We start from the raw sequence: 27,956 nt of genomic DNA on the forward strand, positions 1-27,956 counted from the left end.
TATTTCAAATATCAAAAAAATGCCAACTAGGGATATGCAATGCAGCATTGTATTTTCTTTTCAACTTGAATTTTATCTTACACATAATGTTAGTCTACTGAGCATTTATACTGTGTGTCACATGATAACTGATGTCATTAAAACCAGGCTACACTAATAACACAGAGGCTGAAAATATATACACACACAACTTTTCTGGTAAATGACATGACCTGGTCCTTAAGTGGTTGCTAAGTTAACATACTTTAAAAATGTGATTGGAATAATCATATAGAGTCTATATGACTTATGATTAAAAATAGATTCTATTCTGTTCTAATCTATTCATCAGACAGCATGTATGTTAAAAGACAAAATAATACAGCACAACATAACTTCCATAAGAATATTATAATATATATTTTGCATGTGGACTGAGTTTAATGACCAAAGATATCCATTGAACAGCAGAGCATGCTACAAAATAGCACTAAATACAGCGTGTGTGACAAGTAAAGATAACGTCTATACGGCCCCCAACATATATAGCACATGTACCGGAATTGATCAGCAAGCGGCCTTTAAATGATGCTGTTTTACTCGCTTAAATGAAACTGCCAAATCATATTGACGAATGTTATCAATAGAATGAATATAAATATACAAAATGATACCAACCTGTTGGTATTTATGTTTTTAGAATAAAACAAATCGCTCTCCAATTAACTTTCAAGCTCCTCAGAACCTCCATCGAAGAAAACGCAGCATCCATAACCTCGTTTTGAACTGCAAGTGCTTGATGACCCAGATTTCATACAAGTTTTGTAAACATGCGTTCGTTTGGCGAGGAAATGGTTACTTTATATGACCCAATAGCAAAAATAGAGTTTTTGAACATACTGACACTGTGCCAAGCTTAATTTCAGAAAGGGTGTCGGAACTAATTGAATGCCGGAACTGATTGAATGACTGTACTGAAAATGAGGTCTCAAGATTTGATTGTTTCTATGAAATAAAAGAGGAATGAATTGAATTTGTATAATGTAACCAGTATGCATGTACGGTACGGGTTTGGTACGGAGATTAGGAACAACCCATTACTCTTCAAATTGAAGTCACTCAACCCGGAAGTGAAAGAACTACCAAAAGTTTGCAAATGGTTTTACAATAAAAAGTCGAAGAATATGGACAAAAAACACAAAAGCGATCCATACAATACACAACAAAGAACTCAGCAGGGACATAGACAAAAAGCAGCAAGTATGGATTCGATTAGCAACTCTGTGTCTGAACAATCTGCATCATTTCCCATGAACGACTCGTCCAGCGAAAAGGATACTGGATCTCCGTCAAAATCACTGTGTTCCTCTGCTTCTTCATCCTCTGAAAATGTTCAGGCCCATGAAATGAGAGTAAGTAGTCTCAGACTTGCATTTTTCAAGAATTTAGTTATTGGAATTTTTGAATATGTACAATTAATTTCGGATACATACTTTTTTTCGGATCAATTTATATTATATATATTTTTTAAGGCAGTGGCTACGATTACGGTACTGTAATCCTAGCCTCCAGATCTAGGATTCGGAAGTTCCTTATTCGTAGACAACCCTATGAGGATAGGCTAGGCAGTGCTCTAGTCCAAAATATTAAACGTGTACATGCTCATTTTACCTTCAACATTCATTATTTTATTATTTTACATTTTATTTTCAATCTGCATTGTAACGTCTAAAAGAGCCCTAATCAGTAGAATGTAGCATTTTCCCACACGAAAAATATACAATATACGCAGGTTTAGACAGTCCAGTCTACCGTTATTTATCATATTCTAGTAATATATCGTTTAAATTTACCTTTAAAAGCCCTCGTATCCAATATATGTCAATTGTGTACAGTTTTCAATACACATTCCGCCATTTTTCAAGCATATTCAGCAGGTTATAATATATTTAGAATCGACTTAGACGAAAACAATTTTCCACGTGAACTATTTGCCAATTGATCCAGAGGGAAAATATTTCGTCTAAAATTGATTCTCAAAATTAACTGTGTTTACACAACATTCGGAATAGACCGGCAATGTTGCACACCATAATACGGATACACGGCAATACATACAGTGGAAAGAAACAACTCGATATTTATATATGAAAAGTAACTTTTATTTTATAATTATTCACATGTGCAGTTGAAAAAAAGGATTATTTTCGGTGTAAGTAGTGTTCTTTCACTTCGGATTGGGTTATGTTGTTCATAATTTGAAGATTAGAGGCGACATGAAGTGTGTTCGCTTCTCACTACATGTTATACATGGCGATCCGATAAGACCTGACATAACCGATAGACGTCAAAATGTTAAAATATGTTATGTCAGGTCTTATTGATAGGACTAGCTAGTAGGATTACGGAGGTATTTAGGAGGCATCAAATGTATGTTAGGACATGAATGTTATTGTAAACTTATTTGTTTCACTTAAAATAGCGACTTTTTTTTTCATGCCTGCCCTATTATTGGTGTTATCAACCAGCCATTTTGGGTAAGTATAATTTTAAAGAAACGGGCCAAATCAACACCCGTTTTTCTTTCTAAGACCATACTTAATATATTTTTTTGAAATCATATAGAATCGGGCGAAATCAAAACTGAAAACTGAAACTGCTTTATTTGATTAAACGCCTAATTTTACACATAGTATATTCACTGGCGTTGTACATTAAATTTTACCAGATTTATATAGCGCCCAAGGCGCTTTACATAGTTCAAATGCAGCCACATAGGGCGCATAATTCATCCTCTACTAGTACAGACACAGAGCGATCTGACCAGAGGGACAGAGTGAGACAAAGCCCCCACGACAGAGAGATCAGAAATCAGATACAGGCTTATCCGGCTAACTTAGCCTAGCTCGTTTCGAATAGACAGCCTGGTTCTTTAACGTGCCCAGTGTATAGCACTGACACACGCAAGGATTGCCTGGGTTCCTGACCAGTACACCTCTATACAAATCAGCACCCATATACAGGGCCTCCGCTGTCGATCGCCAATGTCGCTATTTGCAATAATTTTAAGAATTTGGCACTAATTTTTGCGAACTGGCGAAAATAAATGGCGAATAGTTTTTTCCTCGGCATTTGTTTTTTTCCGTAGAGATATAAGCAGCCCAAGAACTGGTTCCCGTTACACGTGTTTACCTAGGCGCTGGTAGTAAATAAAATCGATAACCAGTCTATGCGGTGTATTTGACAATTCGACTGTCGAAGTTGGTTGACACTTTGAGAAGATAATTGCGTAATAATGTGTGAATTGTCAATTGATGATTAATCAGTAATCAAAACATTTGCCAGCTTGCATGTTTGACCTCTGCCGAGAATTCACCAAAATTAACGCTGATTATGGTGTACATTATGTGTTGCGATTTTTACAAAAAAGATCGACATGTTTGTGGCATGCAGTTGTATGACTGACGAATTTTAAATAAGTACAAAAGATACATTTAATTTGTTACTTTTTGCAAATATATCAGATAATTTTGTAATTCCTCAGTTTTCATAAAATATTTTAATTGTGGATCGGGAAACAAAAACACAACAGCCTCAATTTGTATCCTGGACCAGGTTAATTTCTTTGAAAATCTTATTATGTTCAGAAACTGGAAGATATCACTTGCTACCATGGCTTCTTAAAAATCATTAGACGAGTGTTCAACTCGACCTTCTAACATAGAAAAAAATCCGAATTTTCCTTTCTGAAATTAAGAGTCCTGAAATATTGGCGATTCTGACTTTGTAATCATAGCCACTGCCTTTATTTAAATAACAGGTTTCGCGACTGGGGTGGCTATTGAGCAGCAGCAGCCCCATTAATTTGGCCAATAATGGCAAGATGGTGTTTCAATTATTTTGAAAATATCCAGATTTTTTCATCAACTTTCTATGCTCATGCAAAATTTGAGAGGCGAAAATCGATAGAGCGTTACCAGGGACACATGTATCTTCAATTTGCAGAATCGCCAAGTGTCAAAAATCAATAAGTTAATTGGGGGATTTTCTTTTGTCAACAAACGACATCATTTATGCATGTCTTTACATATATTTGATGCCTCTTGAATACTTCCGTAATCCTAGCCTATCCTCAACATGCTCAAAGGGTTGTCTACGAATACGGAACTTCAGAATTTTATAAATGATCGGAATGTCTACAGTCTGAAAGACAATGAAATGTTTTGAAATTTTAGTGACTTTTAGAATTATTTCAGTTTAATTTGCAAAAAGTTTCCCCACAACCTCAGAGAGGACACCCCTCCCATACCCACCCCATCAGCGTCTCACACTGCACCCCAATACCAGATGCCTTGCATCACGGCAGAACAAGATAAGATAAGTATTATTGTAAGTCAACAATACATTTAACAGTGCAACATAAGCTCTGACTGAGCTTTTTAAACAACATGTGTCCACATCTTGGAAGAAATTCACCAGATATTTGCCTGTTCTTTGTGGTTTCCTTTAAAAGTGACAGTTGACACTATAGTATAATGTTACAATAATTGTGACATACAAACTCTGTGTGTTGAATAATAACACACAGTTTCAGCCTTCTAGTTTAATAGGGAAATTAATATGGTCATGTTAGAATGCATATTTTGATTGTTTTTATGTTGTTGTTTTTTTGGTAAAAAATGAAAACATATTAACAATGTACTCTGTAACTCAACTGACATAAATATATATTTATATATAAATTTAGCTAACTCTGTTATCACACCCGATGATCGTTAAAGTCTTTACACAAATGTTTCTGATAGTGAGATTACGTACCATGTTTACGACCAACACATTTTATAATTATACTGACTGCAGTTTTAAGGACCAGATCACACATCGAGGTCAGATTTTTACAGGATTTGTTTTGTTTTGGGATGGTCCTGGTGCTGGATTGATTGCGATGTGGTGGGAGGGGTGGTCCTGGTGCAGGATTGGTTGTGATATGGTGGGAGGGGTGGTCCTGGTGCTGGATTGGTTGTGATGTGGTGGGAGGGGTGGTCCTGGTGCAGGATTGGTTGAGATGTGGTAGGAGGGGTGGTCCTGGTGCAGGATTGGTTGAGAAGTTTTGGGAGGGGTGGTCCTGGTGCAGGATTGGTTGTGATGTGGTGGGAGGTTTGGTCCTGGTGCTGGATTGGTTGTGATGTGGTGGGAGGGGTGGTCCTGGTGCTGGATTGGTTGTGATGGGGTGGGAGGGGTGGTCCTGGTGCTGGATTGGTTGCAATGTGGTGGGAGGGGTAGTCCTGGTGCAGGATTGGTTGAGAAGTGGTGGGAGGGGTGGTCCTGGTGCAGGATTGGTTGAGATGTGGTGGGAGGGGTGGAACATCGGTTACTCTGTTACATTCTTGTTGTTCTTGTTTTGACAGGTTTTCAAAGAAAACTTAAAACACAACAGTCAGTCTGATGAACCACCCCTGATGGAGGGAGAAAAGCAACAAGAATCAACATGTAAGTTTTACTATTCATAATTTATAAAAACCTTTAACCTCATACTAGTAAATATTTTTAGCTCCCCTAAGCACGAAGTGCCCTTGGTGAGCTTTAGGATCATTCGCTGTCTGTCCGTCCGATGTCCATATTTCCTTTACATCTGTCTGTTGTTCAGAATATCTTTAAAGAATATTAGCTTCTAAACCACTATGCCAATTTCATCCAGCCTTTCATACTAAGTTCACAGGAATGGTCCTTGTGTAGTTCCTTTTCAGATTCCTACAAATCTTGGTCATCCATGCAGCCAAAACAAAAACATTTTTTAAAAAATGCTTTCCAGAAACAAATTACCTAATTTTGAAATAATACTGAAGGTTTGTTCCTTTGGTGATCACCTACCAAATTCCTTCACATCATTTTTTTTTTCATTAAAAAACATGGTAGCCATGAGGTGGGACTAGTTTTATCCTATTTGTCTGTACGAAAAACTTTGCAAAACTTCTCCTTAATTATACCTGTGTTTATATTACTGCTTCTGTTCCAAAATAATTTGACAGCAATTTTCCTTGGATGGCCCTCTACCAGATTATTCTTCAAGTCATGTTGATTTGTTAAAAACAATTTTCATAATTATGAAAAATAACTGTGTACATTCCAATGTGGTGTCTTAGTATATTGGAAAGCTGAGTGAGAAAAAAACAATCAGAAATCGGGCTTGAACCTAGAGTCTTGAAACAACACTTTGAGTCTGTGGTATCAGTACCTATATTTAAATAGGACAAGTGCAAAACATGTATATGTATGAACTATGTAGATTAGTTCTGTAAAGTATGCTCCATTCTTGTTTCAGTCAGTGCCATTTTATTCTGAATTTTGCTTTTCTTGTAGGGCGGGATGTGACGTATCTGTGTCCGTACAGTGACTTCATTAAAGGAAATTTAACCATTACCAACTACAAGCTCTACTTCAAAAGCACAGATAGGGTAAACATTTTGTATAACTTGTTGTTATTAATATATGACTTAATTGTATTGTATATCATTTTTATGCCCCTGATAGGTATGTTTTGTTTGAATTGTTCATCAGGCTTTCTGGTAGTCCATTTGTCTGTCTGTTCATCACACTGTCTTGTATACTCAACTCCTCCTTCACTTTCCATCTCTTTCTAATGAAACGTGGTATACATCATCAGCATTTATTTCAAACGTTTCTATTATCAGTACTTTCATATCTTCAGTTATGTTCCTTCTTTGGACTTTACAATATTACAACTACATTAAAAAAAATTGTACCTTGTGTGTTTAACTCCTACTGTTTCCATTCAAAGAATCTTGGTATACATCATTAAAATTAAGAAGACAATCAAATATTGTTGAGTTGTGTTTTGGACTATCAATTAGATTATTTATTCTATGTGCCATTTTTAGAGACCATGTCATATATTGTTTAAGCCACTTCTGTTTTTATCACAAACTGGCAGTACATGTAAATAAGTACAGTTTTTACTGTAATTCTGTAAATATGCATTTTCCTGTAAAGTATTGTGAAGTCAAAATAAATGGGCATAAAGTTTCCTTGGTTTTATTGAAACAACTATTTCACGGGAAAATCTGTGAATAAATTTCTTAGTTTGAAGAGTTGGCCCAATTTTCAGCTCATTAGTTGTCTGTGGATTTTTGTTTACTTTGATATTTTTAATTTCCTCAATTAAGTTTATCAGATTTAACTAAAGAAATAAAACCTTTGTATAATTTAAACATTATTGTATTGGTTTATTTACAGGAGTGCCCATTTGCCTTAGATGTTCCTCTGGGTGTGATCAGTCGTGTTGAAAAGATTGGTGGTGTCTCAAGTAGGGGAGAAAACTCTTACTGTATTGATCTCACTTGCAAGGTGCCTAGAAATTGTGATATGTTTATTGCATTATGATTATTACAAAATTAGTTCAAGAAAATATTTGCCATATTAAATGTAGGCAAAGATCATTTACTAAAACATGATATTGTGCTAAAATAAGGTTACAGTTTTTATTAATTGGCAGGGTTAGATTAGGTAAGATAAAGTTATTAGAAATTTGAGGTTTGGAAAGAAACATGAATTTTTTATGATTAATATATTTGTTGCAGGATATGAGAAATTTGAGGTTTGCACATCGCCAGGAGAACCATTCAAGACGTCTTGTTTATGAGAAAATCTTACAGAATGCTTTCCCACTATCAAACAAACAGGTATAGAGTGAAAAAAAGTTTCTTTATTTTCAAACTATAATTGGTGTTCTCTAAGACAGCTTATTTACTGACCTATTTTAGACAAGGTCTTTCTCATAAAAGATCAGACTTAATGTGTTGCTTCATCTGGTAAATTAGTCATTACCATTGATCAAAGGTATTTGTAAAAGTGTCTGCAAAATACTGCGTAAGTAGTTAATCTTTACCCTGATAAATTTCTAAAATGGACTGGTCTATCATTCATCTTGGGCAGTACCTCTTATTATTCAAAGAGGTGTTCACTGAAAATTTACTGACTGAATAGCGATCAGTGCAGACCAAGATCTTGCACTGGTCGCAAAGGCAAAATCACTTGCCATCAGCAGGTTAAGGGAACCTGTCTTGTAGAAACATCATTTTAAAAGACAGGTGATTGTGTTACAGGATTTCAGAAATCCCATGTCCAGAAATAAGGAGCTACCTGAAAATTCTGTCAAGCAACTGAATTTCTTTCAGGGGGTGCCCTACCGGCAACTTTGAAACTTGATGTCTATTAGTCTGGTAGTCAATAATCTAATCATTGGAACATGAATTCTGACAGTTGTCAATAAATCATATTTGTTTATCGAGAGATACTTGCCAGAGGCATAACTTACCACGTATTAACAAACTCAGCAAACAGTTACCTGTTGTAAACATGCTAGGAGGCAAATGTTTACAAAAAGCTTGTGTGAGAGAGATTTTAGACTGGTCCAATAACGTTAAGTGTCAAACCATAGTGTTTAAAACAATATGCATACATGTGCTCACACCAGTTTCATGCTTTTATATTTAGATACTTGCAAAACATGCTAAAATCAATTTTTATTTAGCAAAAATCAGAAAAGTTCCCACTAACTAATTAATTTTAATCTTCTTAATTCCAATAAAAAAATCCTATGATAACAAAGTGAGTAATGATTTTTGCTATTTTAATTTATGCCTCCCATCCAACTGTAGTATTGTTTACAAAAACATTTTCAAGGATGACATTTTCAATTTGTATTGTTTCTTGTCTTCATGGCTTAAAGTTAGAAGGAAATAAGATATTTATTAGCTATTTTACATGTAATTGATTGACTCATTGTATGAAACTGAATTAATTTCCTCATTATCATTATAATTGTGTTGTTTTCATTTGTAGCAATTATTTGCCTTTGACTTCAAAGAGGACTATGGTGTAAATGGCTGGACAGTGTATGATCATGAGGCAGAATTCAGGAGACAAGTATGAAATTTTTTTTTTTTGAAATTTTATTTCAGAATGTTATTATATGTTCAGTATGTATTCATACATGTAGTAAATTCTTTGTTGGTCTTAAATACCAGCTGAACTTAATTTCCAAAATATTTCAATGTAGAATGTGTACAGCATGACAGGAAATAGTTGGAAACACAATGTACAGTATCTCTTACTGTGATAGGCAAGAAAAATAATTCGACATGTTTGCCTTTATAGGATAGGTGTTTTTCCCACCCTCAGGACAGTATGGATAAGAAGCATGGCTAACGCTTGGTTCCTCATTTTACACTGTCCCTCGGTATGGGAAAATCCTGTTTTACATAGACAGGCTTGTAAATGTGTTGTAGATACCAAACCTTATGATTTAAGTAAAGTGCAAATTTATTGGCTACGTGATTGTATAGAGGATATTTGTTTGTTTTAGTGTAAGATCGAAATACTATAATGCAATATTTTCACAAGTGGCACAGCCACGAGTGAAAATGTAAATTATGTTGTTCACGAGTGAAATATATTTCAATCTTACACTGAAACAAACAAATTTTCTATTTATTTTATGCATTTTTAATGGTTTTAACCAAATTATATTCAGTTTGCCCGCGCAACATCACGTGCATCGCATCATAATGTGATAGTGTCGTGACGTCAGGATGTCTTTGTAGAAAAACTATAAATAGTTCTGTTACGTTTTCTGACTTTTTTGACGTTTTATTATGATAAACTGCAAATATTTATGATCCTTTTATTATGTTTATACATCTTTACCTTTACTGAAGAATATTTTGCAAGGAATTTCCTATAATTTATAATTCATATCATTTCGCATTCAAATGTAGTTCTGTACCAGTGAAAATTAAAAATGATATTTTCACTTTTTGAAACAGTGAAAATATCAATTTTATTTTACTGATAAATTTCAGTATTTCACAGAAGAGTATAAAATAAATTATAATAATTGTACTTTTTAAAAAAAAAAACTAAAAAAATTTGGGATCTGCTTTTTAGTGGTTAGTATTTTCTTAAAGGCAACACTATCATAATAGTATTATCAGATCTACTTTGTAGAGTCATACATGTATTTTAGTTGCAAGTTTGTAATTTTAACCCTTATCATGCTGGACATGATGGATTCTGCCTTTGCGGCCAGTGTAGATCATGATCAGCCTGCACACCTGTACAGTTTTATCAAGATCTGCACTGTTTGCCATTCAGTCAGTATCTTTTTGGTAAACACCCTTTTTAACAGTTAATGGTGCTGTCGAAATTGAAAGATGGACAAGTTCATTATAGAAATTTAGAAGGGTAAGGGTTCAATAATTTGTTAGTGGCCACATAATATCCGACTATCGACAGTTAGTGACCCCATAATGTCAGACCGTTGGCAGTTAGTGGCCCCATAATGTCAGACTGTCGGCAGTTAGTGGCCCCATAATGTCAGACCGTCGGCAGTTAGTGACTCCATAATGTCAGACCGTCGGCAGTTAGTGACCCCATAATGTCAGACCGTCGGCAATTTCCATTTGTTTATGTATTCTCTGTTTGAGATTTCGAAATTCTCTGCTTTTTATGAAAAAATTTCTGTAATGACCAAACAGTGCCGAAATTGCATATGAAGGGAACTGAATCACATGGAAAATGCTGGTTATCATTAAAGTGGCATTTTCTTAACCTTTACCCTGCCAAATTTTTAAAATGGACTGGTCCATCATTCAATTTTGGCAGTATAACTTCTTTATCAATGGGGCGTTCACTGGAAATTTAGCGAACAGTGCAGACCATGATCAGCGTGCACGCATGTGCAGGTTAATCTTGGTCTGCATTGGTTGCAAAGGCAGAATCACATGCCGCCAGCAGGCTAAAGGTTAATGTATTCCTGTAGAATATTTGAAATATAATTGACAGGGTGTACCAAATGACAACTGGCGGATCAGTAGAATGAATGAAAAATATGATGTTATAGATACCTACCCTAGTCTGGTACGTATGTATTTTCATTATAATATAGATATTAGAAAATCTAAGAAATATCAGGAAATGAAGTAAGAAGATATTTCACAATGTTATTTTGGTCTTTAACAAGTGAATCAGTCTCCATAATACCTCACAAATCATCGAAATTACATGTTAACAAAATATTGCCAGTATGTATGTATTTGTATAAATATTTTGAAAAAATTATATTAAATGATATTTATAGGTTATTAGCTTTGTATTGGGAAATATGCACGAGTTCTTCAGTGGAAATATTGCGCGACTTTAGGAGCGCAATATTCTTCCACTGAAGAAGGAGTGCATATTTCCCGATGCAAAGATAATAACCTTTTTATTACATACGCATCTACATGTATAAATATTATGTAAATATCATGAATTTGTTCAATAGCCTGAATAGGACTGACAATACTGAACTAAATAGAAAAAATAGTGCAACACACTGAATTACGTCACGCACCCGATATGAAATTCAGGCGTCAGTGTACGGAAAAATATTGACGTTTCCGGTACCAGTGTAACTTAACAGGGAATAGAAACAGGTATGTAATATTATGATAATATATAATTTAGAAGATTCATAGGCAGCTGGTTACCGACCCCAATCATATCAGTTATAGGGATGATAAACAGGCTTACTTGTGGGGCCTCAGATGAAATATAAAAGGACAAGATTTATTTAAAAGTGGCCAGATAGCAAACAAGTACAACATAAGCCTATGTAAGTTATTGGTGTCTACACAGGAGGGGTTGCACTGTATATTATATACACTGTTTCTAGCTAATGGTTTGTTTCTTTTACAGTTTGCAGTGCCAAAACAAGCCACAGACGAGTTTCTCAAGCAAGTGTTGATCTTCAGATCCAGAGGCAGAATGCCAGTATGTATATATATTGTTACTTACATACATATAAGATTATTATCTAAAGATAAAATATTTGACTAAGAGTTGCACAAATATGTCTTAATAATTATAATCATCTACAATACATCTCCCACATCTAAAACTGTAAATTAAAGAACTAGATCTCTGGTACCCATTTTGGTGGGTTTCTTTTACTGTTTGATACAGTTTACTATAGGAGATAACTTTAAACAGGATCTGTTGCTGCCAGTATACACGTTTCTCTGCATAATAAACAAATTAGCCAGGAGAAATGAAAAACTGGAATATAAGTTAAACTTAATATTCTAGCATTAGCAAGTAGTAACAGACATTGCCTCATTCTCTTTTGTACCAGTTCACTGTACATAGCAGAAAATTGATGATTTGCTATAAAATCTTACTTATCTCTCCATCAATGATTATTTAAAAGGTTTTATCATGGATTCATCCCAAAAGTCAGGCAACAATCACACGTTCAAGTCAACCACTGATAGGTGTGGCCGGGAAACGAAACAAAGATGACGAAACATTCGTTCAGATGATCATGGACGCCAACGCTCATTCTAACAAATTATATATCATGGATGCAAGACCAAGTATGAACGCAGTGGCAAATAAGGTATGCTCAAAATTTGGGTTTGTTATAGTGAGAAACTCAATATTTACAGTATTATAATCTTGTATAAACCAGTCATACAATGCATGGGGGCCTCTTTGGCAGAGTGGTTACAGAATTGGGCCTTGGTGGTCAAGTGACTAAAGTCATTAGCATATAATCACTTGCCCCTCAGCGCTATGGGTTCGAACCTTTGCTTGGGATTAAGAATTCTCTTGTAAGGAAGCCATTCAGTTTAAGTGTTTCTACTAACGTGCCGGACTGTGTCTGAAATAATGCCTTGTGGGCAACTGGGGTCTTCTTTAAAAACTGGAAAATTGTCTTATGACCTTAAATCATGTTGGTGTGACTTAATAATCAATTTAAAGATAAAGAAATATTCATTAGACCTATATTGTTATGCAGTATGTCATTTAACCTATCTGCAGGCACGAGGAGGTGGGTTTGAAAGTGAGGATGCTTATAATGGAGCCGAAGTTGTCTTCCTTGATATACACAATATACATGTGATGAGAGAAAGGTAAATAAATTGTCTCCCTTGATATACACACTATACATGATAGCAGAATGTGAATTAATTGTCTCCCTTGATATATGCAGTAAACTATATATATTATGAGAAGATTGTCTCCTTGATACTCAAGATATTAAGAAAAGGTTTAATGTTTTTTCTCATTAAATTTTGATGTACAAAATAAACATGGTAAGAGAAACATATCATACTTGCCTCCCTTGATGTACTGTTAATACATAGTTGTCTTCCATCAGAAACACCAGCCTGCTTAGCTCAATAGGGAGAGCACAGATCTATGGATTGCGGGGTCGTGAGTTTGATCCCTGGTTGGGGCATATGTTCTCCATGACAATTTGATAAAAGACATTGTGTCTGAAATCATTCGTCCTTCACCTCTGATTCATGTGTGGAAGTTGGCAGTTACTTGCCGGGAACAGGTTTGTACTGGTACAAAATCCAGAAACACTGGTTAGGTGAACTGCCCACTGTTACGTAACTGAAATACTGTTGAAAAATGACATTAAACCCAAAATAAACAAACAAACAAATCCATCAGAAACACACTATACATACTGAAAGAGAATAGTAGCAGAATAGTTTTCTTTGAGAAACATTGCATTGTGTTAATTGTAATTTTCCAATGTTTGCAGCTTAAGAAAATTGAAAGATGTAGTATTCCCGACAATTGATGATTCAAAATGGTTGAGTAACATTGAATCTACACACTGGTTGGACCATATCAAGGTAGGATAAATGATCTGTATAGAAATGAGTGTGATATATTACTATATCATATATTACTACTGTATAAGTGGTTAATTTGAAAATTGTGGAAACCTTTGCGAAAATATTTGCAAAATTAAAACCATGCATAAGGTAAAGTCAGATAATCTTCAGCTTGGACGTCATGCGTAGAACCTTTGTCATTTTAACACATTTTCAATTAAATATGTCAGGTTATATGACCATTTTGCTTCACATTCATATTGAGTGTTATTATTATTTTGTTGAAAAGAACAAAAGCCTAACTGATTAGCAGACCTTAATTGATCATATTTAATTTGAGCCGAGTTTTCACATCTTGTCAGGCAAGAATTTTTTTTTTTTATCGAAATTGTTGACCAGTTGCATGATTGTGTTACAACAAAAAAATAGCTTCTTTAGATACACTGATTTCATACTTTTTATTATGATACCAGCTTTACATTTTTCGCAAAACATTTCCGTATGCAAAATGTCCTTCATTAGGAATTAATATTCAGTTACTCCTTACTTCCAAGCTATATTTCCTTATATCATGAAACTGTTACATGTATCCTCAAATTGACATGGTTCGGATTTAATACCAACCTTCTACGTAATAGAAGTAGTGTGTCACCTGTTTTCTATATAGGTAAAACAATTTTTTGAAGCATCAAATTGTTGTTGACAACATCTCTCAGTCAGATGTTGCACATACTTCTAAAACAGAGCCCGGATTGGACCTGATTTCACTAAGCTTTTAGGTTCATTTGTCTGTAAGTTATACAAACATACTATAATAAAATTCAGACTGCCATCTCTCAGGAAGGAGTTAGCTTATTAGATAGAGCACATGGCTGTCAGTCAAGAAGTTACAATTTACCTGAGTGGAATGAAGGGAAGCTTTCACACACAATTAAGAACTGATGAAACAATAATGCTTTTTAAATGTTTGCAGCAAATCCTGGCTGGAGCTGTGAAAGTTGCAGACAAAGTTGAGAACAACAAGACCTCTGTCCTGGTACATTGTAGTGATGGTTGGGACAGGACGGCCCAGCTGACAGCACTTGCAATGATCATGTTAGATCCCTACTACAGAACCATCAAAGGATTTGAAGTTCTTATAGAGAAAGAATGGCTTAGCTTTGGCCATAAATTTGCACAGGTTTGTTTACTTTGTCAGGAATAAGTAGTGGTATTTATTTGTCTGGTAGTTCTATTTAGGCCATTATAAATTCATTGGTAGGTTTTCATGCAAAGCTTTATTTAAATTAGGAAGGGTGAGGGAGGGAAGATAATTTATAATGGCTACACTATTATTTTGAAAGATAAATCTTTTTTCTAAGAATTCTTTATTTATGAATTAATTGTTATTTTTAGTTCAACTATTCAAAGAATAGTCTAGCTATTCTACTCACCCTGGCGTTGGCATCACACTTTGGTTAAAGTTTTGCATGCAAGTACATATTGCAAGAAGTCCCAATGTTGTTGTTTTTTACCTGTATAAACTCAGAAAAATTCTATTCTATGTTTACAGTTTTAACAATAGCTTGTGACAAAAATAAGTGACCTTAGATAAACAGCTGACTCGAGAATTTATGTAATTTGTCTAATATATGTACTGACTACCATTGTACGTAATTTTTTGCTCACCTCAAGGTGAGGTATTGTGACCGGTCATTGTCTGGCGTCCGTCGGTGTCTGTCAACATTTGCCTTGTGAACACTCTAGAGGCCACAGTTGTGACCCAATATTTATGAAACTTGGTCAGATTGTTTGTCTTGATGATCTCTAGGGTAAGTTCGAAATTGGGTCATGTGGGGTCAAAAACTAGGACAGTAGGCCAGATCAAAGGAAAAGCTTGTGAACACTGTAGAAGCCACAGTTGTGACTCGATCTTTATGAAACTTGGTCAGAATGTTTTTCTTGATGACCTCTAGGTCAAATTTGAATCTGGGTCATGTGGGGTCAAAAACTAGGTCACCCAGTCAAATCATAGGAAAAGCTTGTGAACACTCTAGAGGCCACAGTTTTGACTCAATCTTTATGAAACTTGGTCAGAATGTTTGTCTTGATGATCTCTAGGTCAAGGTTAAGTCTGGATCATGTGGGTCAAAAACTAGGTAAGTAGGCCAGGTAAACACTCTAGAGACCACAATTTAAGTTTGAAACTCATGAGAATTGGTCAGAATGTTTTTCTTCATGATGTCTAGGTCAATTTTGAAACTTGTTTATGTGGGGTCAAAAACTAGGTCAGTAGGCCAGATCAAAGGAAAAGCTTGTGAACACTATTAGAGGCCACAGTTGTGACTCAGTCTTTATGAAACTTAGTCAGAATGTTTGTCTTGGTGAACTCTTGGTAAAGTTTGAATCTGAGGCATGTAGAGTCAAAAACTAGGCCACCAGGTCAAATCAAAGGAAAAGCTTGTGAACACCCTTGAGGTCACAGTTGTGACTCAATCTTTATGAAACTTGGTCAGAATGTTTGGTCTTTATGATCTCCAGGTCAAGTTCGAATCTGGGCCATGTTTGGTCAAAAACTGGGTCACCTGGTCAAATCAAAGGAAAATCTTGTTAACACTCTAGAGGCCACAGTTGTTACTCAAACTTTATGAATCTTGGTCAGAATGTTTGTCTTGATCTCTAGGTCAGGTTTGAAACTGGGTCATGTGGGGTCAAAAACAAGGTCAGTAGGCCAGATCAAAGGAAAATCTTGAAAATTGGTCAGAATATTTGTCTCCATGAAATCACTAGGTCAAACATGTTTACACTTTTATGGTGTGTTACTCAGGTGAGCGACCTATGGCCATCTTGTTTTTCATCAGGGCATGTTTACACTTACACATGGTTTTAAAAATATGCATTTCTCTATCTGAACTAACAAGAAACTAGGTACCATGTTATATAGCTAGTAGAAAAACAGTTTGGAGATGTAGTGTTTAATTGACTCCGAACATAATCTGTAAATTGACCAATGGCAAGGTTTCATTCAGACTGGTTTTCAGTCAGTCCTATGATCATATGAGTAATTCTAATTCTAAGTATTTACTGGACTGTGACAGGACCAGCAGAGATAGTAACACTGTCTGACTATGGAACTAAGGGTTATGAGTTCAAGCTCCTGCTCCTCCAACTTAAAATTACTAATGTTGGAATAAGAGTCCCGTACTATATCCTCCCATTTATATTACCAACAGTCTTCTGTAAAAGTTGATCATATGAGTTACCACTGACAACTATAAAATAAGCTTACATTCAAACAAAGACAGGACTATGATCGTAACTGAACAGGAAGTTGATTGTTTCATTGTTACTGAGTTTTAACTTTGGAAGGCTACAAAAAGAGTCTTTGACTGATAGTATAATATTTAGTTTTTGTTAAGCTGTTAAAATGATTTTTATTATGCAATGTGATGGAATATATTGCAGAGAGTTGGACATGGTGAAGACAAACACTCTGATGCTGATAGGTCTCCTGTCTTCTTACAGTTTATAGACTGTGTCTGGCAGATGACAAAACAGGTAGGTATCAAATATTTCTCCACTTAAGAATCTGTAACTTTATAGCAGACAAAATCAACTAAATATATTCTGTAGGAGAGCAGTGGTTAGAGTGTTTGTCAATCAACCAAAAGGTCATGGGTTTGAGCCATATTTTGGTCACGACTGCACTATCCAATATTACATTGGTACTGTTCTCTATTCAGGAAATGGACTTGTCAGGGTAATTCAGGTAAACTTAAAGCTTAAATTAGTATGATCTAGTGTGTACATTTTGTATTGGGGATTTACTGCACTTCCAAGTATCAAGTATCACAACCTGTCTGTGTTTACAATTGAATTTAGTTTTCCATATAATTGAGCCGTGCCATGAGAAAACCAACATAGTGGCTTTGCGACCAGCATGGATCCAGACCAGCCTGCGCATCCGCGCAGTCTGGTCAGGATCCATGCTGTTCGCTTTTAAAGCCTATTGGAATTGGAGAAACTGTTAGCGAACAGCATGGATCCTGACCAGACTGCGTGGATGCGCAGGTTGGTCTGGATCCATGCTGGTCGCAAAGCCATTATGTTGGTTTTCCCATGGCATGGCTCATATATCATTAAGTTTTATTTGTCTATTTTTTAGGGATGGGAACGAATACTGAAATCAATATTCGAATATTCGGTTAGCCATATTCGAATATATTCGAATATTCGGTTTGTTTTAATGGAAGCCTTACATACTTATTAAGTGATTGGCATATACAAAACGTATTCATTTGTTTAAAGCGTGGATCATCGTACGTAATAAGGCCAAAAAATGTTTGATTCAGGTAACCCGATCCTACCTTAGGCTAGCAAAACCCGCCGATCCTAGCGTTTTATTTCACGATTCTGTCAGTATAATCATGAACATATTTAACTAATTCAGTGTTTTAGCTTCAAAATGATACAAAAAAATCAAAACGATTATAATTTAGACCGTCGCAATTTTATCTAAAAATAGCAGGTCGTCCCAGTTAAACACGTGACGCGCTGTTGTATTACCGCCGCCATTTTGAAAATTTTCAATCGGCGTGTAAAAATCGTCGTGTAAAAAGCAAATAAGGCAGACTTAAACTTCCTTCAGCATGAACTTATGCACCAATCATATGTTATTTCTTGATTTTGATATAAAGTACTTCAAAATTTAATTCGAATACGGCCGATTGCGGATGAAAACCGATTCTGCGGATGGTCTAAAACGTCGTACAAAATATTGTGAAAAGATCGACAATATCTACATGTTTGGTATTGTTTTCGAAAAAAAAAATTCTACAACTTGTTACATAAAACAGGCGCCAATAAAAATGAACAAAAGATAAAAAGATATCACATTTACGCCTAAAACAAACTGTTAATCCGTAGCGATGATCCCAGGTAATTATGCATTGCAATTTTCTTGTTAATTGGACATCTTTTGACATGCATCTGACACATTGACGCCTGTTGCAAACTGTTAATCCGTAACGATGGCCCCTGCCAATTATGCATTGCTATTTTCTTGTTAATTGGGCATCTTTCGATACGCGATAAACAAACATGACATGGTTTTATTCTGTAGAATTAGCATGCTCATATTGCCCAAAATCAATGATACTTATTTTTAAAAAAAAATACAATAATTTACGAATATTCGAATTTGATTTTCATATTCGAATATTCGTCCGATTTTCGAATATTCGAATATTCGAATATTCGTTCCCATCCCTACTATTTTTAGCTCACCTGTCACATAGTGACAAGGTGAGCTTTTGTGATCACCCTTCGTCCGTCGTCCGTGCGTGCGTCCGTCCGTCCGTCAACAATTTCTTGTCTGCACGATAGTGGTTTCGTTTATGATTTTATTTTGACCAAACTTGCACACAACTTGTATCACCATAAGATCTCGGTTCCTTTCTTGAACTGGCTAGATCCCATTATGGGTTCCAGAGTTATGGCCCCTGAAAGGGCCAAAATTAGCTATTTTGACCTTGTCTGCACAATAGCAGCTTCATTTATGATTTGAATTTAATCAAACTTACACAAAACTTGTGTCACCATAAGATCTTGGTTCCTTTCTTGAACCAGCCAGATCCCATTATGGGTTCCAGAGTTATGGCCCATGAAAGGGCCAAAATTAGCTATTTTGACCTTGTCTGCACAATAGCAGCTTCATTTATGATTTGATTTTAACCAAACTTGCACACAACTTGTATCACCATAAGATCTTGGTTCCTTTCTTGAACTGGCCGGATTCCTTTATGGGTTCCAGAGTTATTGCCCCTGAAAGGTCAAAATTAGCTATTTTGACCTTGTCTGCACAATAGCAGCTTCATTTATGATTTTATTTTAACCAAACTTGCACACAACTTGTATCACCATAAGATCTTGATTCCTTTCTTGAACTGGCGAGATTCCTTTATGGGTTCCAGAGTGATGGCCCCTGAAAGGGCCAGAATTAGCTATTTTTACTTTGTCTGCACAATAGCAGCTTCATTTTTTATTTGAATTTAATCAAACTTGCACAAAACTTGTGTCACCATAAGATCTTGGTTCTTTTATCGAATCGGCCAGATCCCATAATGGGTTCCAGAGTTATGGCCCCTGAAAGGGCCAAAATTAGCTATTTTGACCTTGTCTGCACAATAGCAGCTTCATTTATGATTTGATTTTAACCAAACTTGCATACAACTTGTATCACCACAAGATCTTGGTTCCTTTCTTGAACTGGCCAGATTCCATCATGGGTTCCAGAGTTATGGCCCCTTAAAGGTCCAAAATTAGCTATTTTGGCTTTTGCAGCCATATAGAGACTTCATTTATGGTTTTATTTGATACAAACTTCCAAAATATCTTCAACAACAATAAATCTTGGATTCCATGACAAATCAGATCCAGTCGTAGGTTCCAGAGTTATTTTATATCTGATTACCTCCCCTGATTGTAATCAAAATGGATTTATATCAGTAAGTACTTATAGGACTTATTTGAAATTTCATTATTGTCATTAATTGGACTGAGCCAATCAGGGTAGATAACTATGGACTGATTTTATGTCAAATTACCTCCCTTTATTTCAAATTAAAATGGGTATATCTCCATAACTAATGAAGATACTGATCTGAAATTTCATTTATGTCAACAGATTTATTTGGCAGATCCTTCTTTTGTTCACTTACAATAAAAAATTTTTTAAGTACTTCCCTTTTACGTTACTGTAAATAGCTTATTTTTAGTAACTTTTTTATTATTGGCCGTAGGGAAAAACCGAGACCACTTTTAAGTAGTACAATATGGATGGTACCTCCAATTTTTAGGTGTATTTTGACATATCTGTACCTTGTAAGAATTTTTTTTTTCTTTTTGGTTAAATTTTTTCCCTTTGTTGTTACTGTCCTTTGGACTTAGATATTTTTTCTGAGGACCTTCTTGTCCTCAAGTGCAATGATAACAGGTGAGCGATATAGGGCCATCATGGCCCTCTTGTTATGTTGTAGTACAGAAGTAGCTTACTTTTAATAGGAGAATATGTGCAGCCAGTTACCTCTTTCAGTTGGGCACCCACCCTGTAAGGGAGGTGTACAGATCCATGCCATGGACAGACTGCACATATTTCTCACTCTGTGACTTACGCATAATGATTAGAAGTAAAGATGAGTGTATCCTATTGGAAACAATACCAGTAGTATGTTATTAAAAATGTCTGCTTCTACACAATATTTTTCTCTTACAGTTTCCGAATGCATTTGAGTTCAACGAGCATTTCCTGATCACAATCCTTGATCATTTATACAGCTGTTTATTTGGAACATTCTTGTGCAATTCTGAGGCACAGAGACTAAAAGAACTGGTAAGTTTCTTGTCACGTAAACTGGAATCCCTTTAAACCAAACTGCCTTTTTTACCAAAGGAATGCTCATTCAAAATGAACCTGGCATCTGTGGCTGTGTGGTTACTGAGGGATCACTAACTATGAATCACTTGCCCCTCACCAATGTAGGTTCGAAGCTTGTTCAGGGCGTTGAATTTTTCATCTGAAGAAGCCATCCAGCTGGCTTACGGAAGATCTGGTTCTACCCAGGTGCCCGCCCATGATGAAATAATGCAAGGAGGGGCACGTCTTCCTCCACCTTCAAAGTTGGAAAATCATCATATGACCTACAGTTGTGTCAGTGCATACCAACGGAATGCTTGTTTACAATAGACCTTCCTATGTATGAAAGGAACACTTGTTCACAACCTTCTTGCTTCAGTGGTATATGATAAAGATTATTATTTATGCAATCATGTATTTCATGTTAGTTTAGAGAATATTGTGTCAATCAAGCATTATTGACAGATTAATGAATTAAAATGACTACTATCTTCCTAGCTTGCATAGGCTTCAACAAACTCTAAACATTTTCAATCATATTACAGGGTTTTGTTTTATAGGTATAATTATGTAATGTTTATGCTCATAGTTGATGGAGAATAAAACTTATACATTTACAAAAATCATGACTCAAAGGAAAAAATTGACTCAAAGCATGAAATTGACTCATTGACAAATGAAAAAAATTAATAGTACATAGATATAAAGTTAACAGCTTTATTTTAAAATCATAATTTCAGAAAGTGAAGGAGAACACACAGTCTCTGTGGTCATTCACCAACTGCCAGATAGATGAATTTATGAATCCACTATATGCAGAGTACTTACATAAACATGTACTGTTCCCAGTGGCCAGTCTGAGACGTATTGAGATATGGACAGGATATTATTGTAGATGGAATCCCAGAATGAGACCTCAGGTATTTATTTTGTTGTATTTAGTAAGCTTTTGTATTAATGACCTGGTGTAGCCATAAGTCCTCAGACTGTCCTACCAAACACACTTTTTTATCATTATGAAGCGAAATAAGCAAGTTAGGTTGTAATGTCTTAATAAATTAGAAATTTGTCACTTGGAAATAATTAATGTAACAAAACTAATTTTGTTTAGGAAGATAATTTTGTGTTTGTGTTGAATATATCAAAAAGAGACACCTTGTTTAAAACTTCTGTAGATTTGGTTAAGTGATATCTTTGTTTTTGTTCAAACCAGGAACCAATTCATTTGAGAAATCGAGAACTTCTAGTATTGAGGGCACAACTACAACAGAAAGTTGAAGAACTGCAGAAAGAATTAGAGATAAAAAATTCCCGAGGAATATTACAGAGTTCTCCACCTAGAATGTCATCACCAGTCAATGTATAGTATACGCAGAATGGTAGAAGGAAACCATTCTACTTAAGAATCCTGTATTTGTACAAGACTTGCAGGCATCACAAAGAAAAGTGGCATTCAGGAAAGTGATGGAGAAATTGGATTTAAAACCATTAAATGCTAGTTCAATTTACATTAAATATATGCATTTGTCATATTGTTAAACCATTGATATTGTGGGTGACACATTTATTAAAACCAGAAATTCCAGTGACTTGGAATGATTGCACATTGACTAAAGCTGGGGACCAGGCAGTATATGGTGTTCTGCTGACTATGTTACATGGCTTCATGAGGAACTAACATGACTTTGTACCCCTAACATGATGAGAGACTTACACAATAGTCACACATTTGGTGGCCTAATTTCACAGTTTCAGAATTGAACCAATGACCTTCAAATACTGTTTGAGATGGAAATTGAATAGCTAACACAGTATGATAACATGACAAGTGTATTGACAAAGAGTTTAATGAATACTAAAGATATAAAAAGTTACTTGTTGTGCATTTCAAAAATAGTTGTTAATGAATATTTAATATATGTTTTGAAATTTCCCTGTTTCTGTCTATAAATTGTATGCAGTGATAAGTAAAATATGGCAGTGGGGAAGACTGTTGCAGTTAGTTACTAAGACTATATCTGTTGTTATGTGTATTCTGAGGTAATGATTCTATGTTCTGAGACCAGTCTTGGAATGGAACATTGTCAATGGTCAGTTTTGCTGTCATGCTAAGAACAGCCATTGAAATGCTGGAGTTTTCAGACTGGTCTGCAAGCAGAGTTTTATAACTTTGTACCCCATCGATGATGCATCCAAAGTATATTATATCTTTTATTAGCTCACCGGTCACATAGTGACAAGGTGAGCTTTTGTGATCACCCTTCGTCCGTCGTCAGTCCGTGCGTGCGTCCGTCAACAATTTCTTGTCTGCACGATAGTGGTTTCATTTATGATTTTATTTTAACCAAACTTGCACACAACTTGTATCACCATAAGATCTCGGTTCCTTTCTTGAACTGGCCAGATCCCATTATGGGTTCCAGAGTTATGGCCCCTGAAAGGGCCAAAATTAGCTATTTTGACCTTGTCTGCACAATAGCAGCTTTATTTAGGATTTGATTTTTACCAAACTGACACACAACTTGTATCACCATAAGGTCTTGGTTCCTTTCTTGAACTGGCCAGATTCCCTTATGGGTTCCAGAGTTATGGCCCCTGAAAGGGCCAAAATTAGCTATTTTGACCTTGTCTGCACAATAGCAGCTTCATTTATGATTTGATTTTAACCAAACTTGCACACAACTTGTATCACCATAAGATCTTGGTTCCTTTCTTGAACTGGCCAGATTCCATTATGGGTTCCAGAGTTATGGCCCCTGATAGGGCCAGAATTAGCTATTTTGACCTTGTCTGCACAATAGCAGCTTCATTTTATGATTTGAATTTAATCAAACTTGCACAAAACTTGTGTCACCATAAGATCTTGATTCCGTAATTGAACCGGCCAGATCCCATAATGGGTTCCAGAGTTATGGCCCCTGAAAGGGCCAAAATTAGCTATTTTGACCTTGTCTGCACAATAGCAGCTTCATTTATGATTCGATTTTAACCAAACTTGCACACAACTTGTATCACCACAAGATCTTGGTTCCTTTCTTGAACTGGCCAGATTTCATCATGGGTTCCAGAGTTATGGCCCCTTAAAGGTCCAAAATTGGCTATTTTGGCTTTTGCAGCCATATAGAGACTTCATTTATGGTTTTATTTGATACAAACTTCCAAAATAACTTCAACAACAATAATTCTTGGATTCCATGACAAATCAGATCCAAGCGTAGGTTCAGAGTTATTTTATATCTGATTACCTCCCCTGATTGTAATCAAAATGGATTTATATCAGTAAGTACTTATAGGACTTATTTGAAATTTCATTATTGTCATTAGTTGGACTGAGCCAATCAGGGTAGATAACTATGGACTGATTTTATATCAAATTACCTCCCTTTATTTCAAATTAAAATGGATATATATCTCCGTAACTAATGAAGATACTGATCTGAAATTTCATTTATGTCAACAGATTTATTTGGCAGATCCTTCTTTTGTTCACTTACAATAATTTTTTTTTAAATTAGTTCCCTTTTACGTTACTATAAATAGCTTATTTTTAGTAACTTTTTTATTATTGGCCGTAGGGAAAAACTGAGACCACTTTTCTGTGGTACAACATGCTTGGTACCTCCAATTTTAAGTGTCCTTTGACATATCTGTACCTTGTAAGAATTTTTTTTTCTTTTTGGTTAAATTTTTTCCCTTTGTTGTTACTGTCCTTTGGACTTAGATATTTTTTCTAAGGACCTTCTTGTCCTCAAGTGCAATGATAACAGGTGAGCGATATAGGGCCATCATGGCCCTCTTGTATAAGATTCTGGTTGAATGTAATTTGAAATACTGGTACAGAAATTGTAGATTATTTGTTGCACACAAAAGAAACAGATTTATAAATCAAATGAGTATTAATGGGAAGGAGTAATTGCTGTGCTTATACAATTTAATGTTCCATGTTGTTCATAAACTTGTGACATTTAAGGTTACAAATAGAATAACATTCTACAAAGGTAGAGGAAAAATAAGTTTTTTAAATTCATATTTTTATGCATCTAGCAACATTCTTGGATATAAATAATTTTGTCTTCTCTACATTCTTGTTTTGTATATTTATTTATGTCTGATTTTTAATTGTTAAAATAAATTGAATTAATTTAATGGTTATCTGTTAGCATTTAGTGTTTAGGATTTATTAAAATGTTTGAATTGTTCATTATTTTATAATAGCAATACTGACCTCTTGACCATGTTTTCATTCATTTACATAGGCCACATATAGGTTTTACTTTCCCATGCAATACTTTTCTGGCACACATATTTTTCGTGAGTCTGTTACAGAACCTATTCAATGGGACAGTGTTAATCTTTTCAAATCTCTCGACTTTTTTTTCTGTAGCCCAAAGCTTGTCTTAAAATAAAAAAATTAAACATTGTGGATGGATTGTTATAATACTTTCAGAAAAAATAATAATCCTGATTTAATATTTTGGTGTTGTTATTAAAGGTGTGTTTTTATTTATACATCGAAATATGTAGTCTGAGCTAGATCTACAAGAAATCTTAGTGTAAAAATGTTCGAAATTTTTCATGAGCCATAATTTGACACAAATGTTACAGATATATTTAAAATTCAAAAAGGTGCTGCAACCACCCATAAATGAAAATTAGTCCCCCCCTCCTCCCCACAAATATGAATGGATTCTTATTATGTTCCACTGTAAATGGCAGCCTTTATGTATTCTTCCTTTGTCTTGGAGGAAATTTTTTTAGTGATCTGATTGAAATTGTAGTGTACCTGTCCTCTATGCAATTGACTTGTGAAACTGTGATGTAGGTTTCAGTCTTTTGTTCAAATCTCACCTATTTTGATATACCATATATTTCTCAAATTAACACCCTCCCCCAAATAAATGCTTCCATCACATTTTCCACAAAAAGGAAAAAAAAAATTAGGTCTGCAGAGAATACTTATGGTAGTGCTAGAATTGTTAAAAATCATTCATTAAAAGTTGGATTTACAGTTTATATTTACTATAAAAATGAAAAAAAAAGGTTAAAAGAAAATAAGGGTGTTAATAAATGCTCTCCTTTTGGAACCTGTTACGACCCAGGGTGTTAATTAGGAAATATACGGTAGTTAATTTGATTATGTCCGAACAAAAAATTTGTTTATGATCAGATATTGTCAGTTGCATTGATTTTCCTATATTCACCCAGGAATTTTAGGCTAAAATATTTGGGGTTTTAATTTAATTAGATATTTGTGCAATATTCATGTTTTTAGATAGAAAGATACATTACGTAATATTGTAAATACTATGTATTTATTACATTTGCAGTCTCAATAAAGAATTGAAATTAAAAAAAGATTTATATCATTTTATGATGGAACGTATGATCTAGGAGTTTTGGGGTACGTGGAATTTTTTGGATATGATACCAGTCAGTTTGGCTGGGATGTTTAAATGTCACCAACATTATAAAAGTTGTATTATGAGCTTTTATGGTCGAGGAGGACTCCGGGTGCCCCTAGCAATATTCAAGAGCAAGTTGTCACCATAATTACTGGACTTCAGCAAGCCAGCCTGATGTCTTCCTTACATGTATGCATTCTACAATTTTAACAAATTTCAAAATGACAGCAAAGACAGAGGCTGGGCAACTTATACAAGGACTCATCAACATGGCTACTGAGTACCCAAGCATCACATTTGTAAGCAATATATATGGCACTGTACAAAGAGCATGTGAAGAACCAATTAATAGATAATTCACTTAGTTTCATTATAGCCCTTATCATGCTGGATATGACCAACTCTGCCTTTGCGACCACTGCAGATCATGATCAGACTGCACATCTGTGCACTGTTCGCCATTCATTCAGTAACTTTTTACTATGCACCCCTTTTAACAGTAAATGGTACTGTCCAAATTGATGGATGGACAAGTTCACTGTAGAAATTTAGCAGGATAGGGTTAAGAATAACAGCAGAGCTGTAAGCCTACCGAGAACAGTTAGTCAATATGGTTTCCAGTTATTGACCAGTTACTGATTTTACCTTTGTCGGCTGGTTGCGATACATACTGTAACACACATCATGTGTACTGGTACATTTAGGACATAACCAATAATTTCTAATACAAGAAATAAAGTAAAGGTGCTTGCTTCAACAACGCTTGAAAAAAAGAAAGAAGGTCATATTCATGGTCACTGAAAGTCAGTATCAAGATCTGTGTGCAAACTGTACAATGTCATCTAAATTTCAAGGCTGTATCTTAAAAAACAAGAAAGTAGGTCAGTAGGTCACATTCATGGTCACTGAAAGTCAGTTTTAAGATCAGTCTGCAAAACTGTATAATATATGTAATCCAAATTTCAAGGCTGCATCTTAAAAATTAAGAAAGTAGGTCAGTATGTCAAGGCCAAGTGACCCCTAATCACTTGGGATCATCAGGTAATCCTAATTAAACAGTCTAGGAAATATGATCTGATAATTTTTAAGTATTTTTTTCCTGTATGACCCCAGGGGCATAATTCGATCAATCTTGTTATAGACCAACTAGGCAATGATACATACCAAATATCAAAGGCCTAGGCCTTGAACTTTCAGACAAGATTTTTAAATTTTTTTCCCTATACAAATCTGTGTAAAACTTGTGACCCCCTGGGTGGGGCCTCTTTACAACTAAGGGGCATAATTTGAATAATCTTGGTAGAGGACCACTAGGCAATGCAACATGCAAAATATCAAAAGCCTAGGCCTTCCAGTTGCAGACAATATTATTTTTAAAGTTTTTCCAATACGTGTGGACACATTGGTCGAGAGGGCTAAGATGCTTTCCTACGGAGGTGAAGGCCCCTGGTTCGAATCCTGGCTACTCCCATTGCAGTGTGTCCTTGG

The 27,956-nt window shown here is 35.3% G+C and overlaps 1 protein-coding gene across 1 annotated transcript; it reads left to right on the forward strand.

Moving 5' to 3' along the window:
- Window positions 1-1,016: 1,016 nt before the first annotated feature.
- Window positions 1,017-23,078, forward strand: LOC123558026 (myotubularin-related protein 2-like). The gene is made up of 16 exons (XM_045349897.2): window positions 1,017-1,391; window positions 5,388-5,469; window positions 6,340-6,434; window positions 7,234-7,344; window positions 7,578-7,679; window positions 8,842-8,925; window positions 10,843-10,917; window positions 11,737-11,811; window positions 12,248-12,436; window positions 12,862-12,953; window positions 13,598-13,691; window positions 14,647-14,853; window positions 17,118-17,210; window positions 20,926-21,042; window positions 21,807-21,986; window positions 22,280-23,078. Exons 1-16 carry the CDS (start codon window positions 1,032-1,034, stop codon window positions 22,430-22,432), a joined length of 2,109 nt encoding a protein of 702 aa, XP_045205832.2. The 5' UTR covers window positions 1,017-1,031; the 3' UTR covers window positions 22,433-23,078.
- Window positions 23,079-27,956: the final 4,878 nt, after the last annotated feature.

This window comes from Mercenaria mercenaria, chromosome 5, assembly GCF_021730395.1.
Source record: "Mercenaria mercenaria strain notata chromosome 5, MADL_Memer_1, whole genome shotgun sequence".
In the NCBI taxonomy this organism is placed as follows: Eukaryota; Metazoa; Mollusca; class Bivalvia; order Venerida; family Veneridae; genus Mercenaria; species Mercenaria mercenaria.

What these genes read in the sequence shown, in the direction of transcription:
- LOC123558026 (XM_045349897.2), top strand. Translation starts at nt 1,032, where the DNA reads ATGCATGTACGGTACGGGTTTGGTACGGAGATTAGGAACAACCCATTA. An exon ending in ATACATGTGATGAGAGAAAG is followed by an intron (nt 12,954 to 13,597) that starts GTAAATAAATTG and finishes CAATGTTTGCAG; the next exon opens with CTTAAGAAAATTGAAAGATG. An exon ending in TTGGCCATAAATTTGCACAG is followed by an intron (nt 14,854 to 17,117) that starts GTTTGTTTACTT and finishes AATATATTGCAG; the next exon opens with AGAGTTGGACATGGTGAAGA.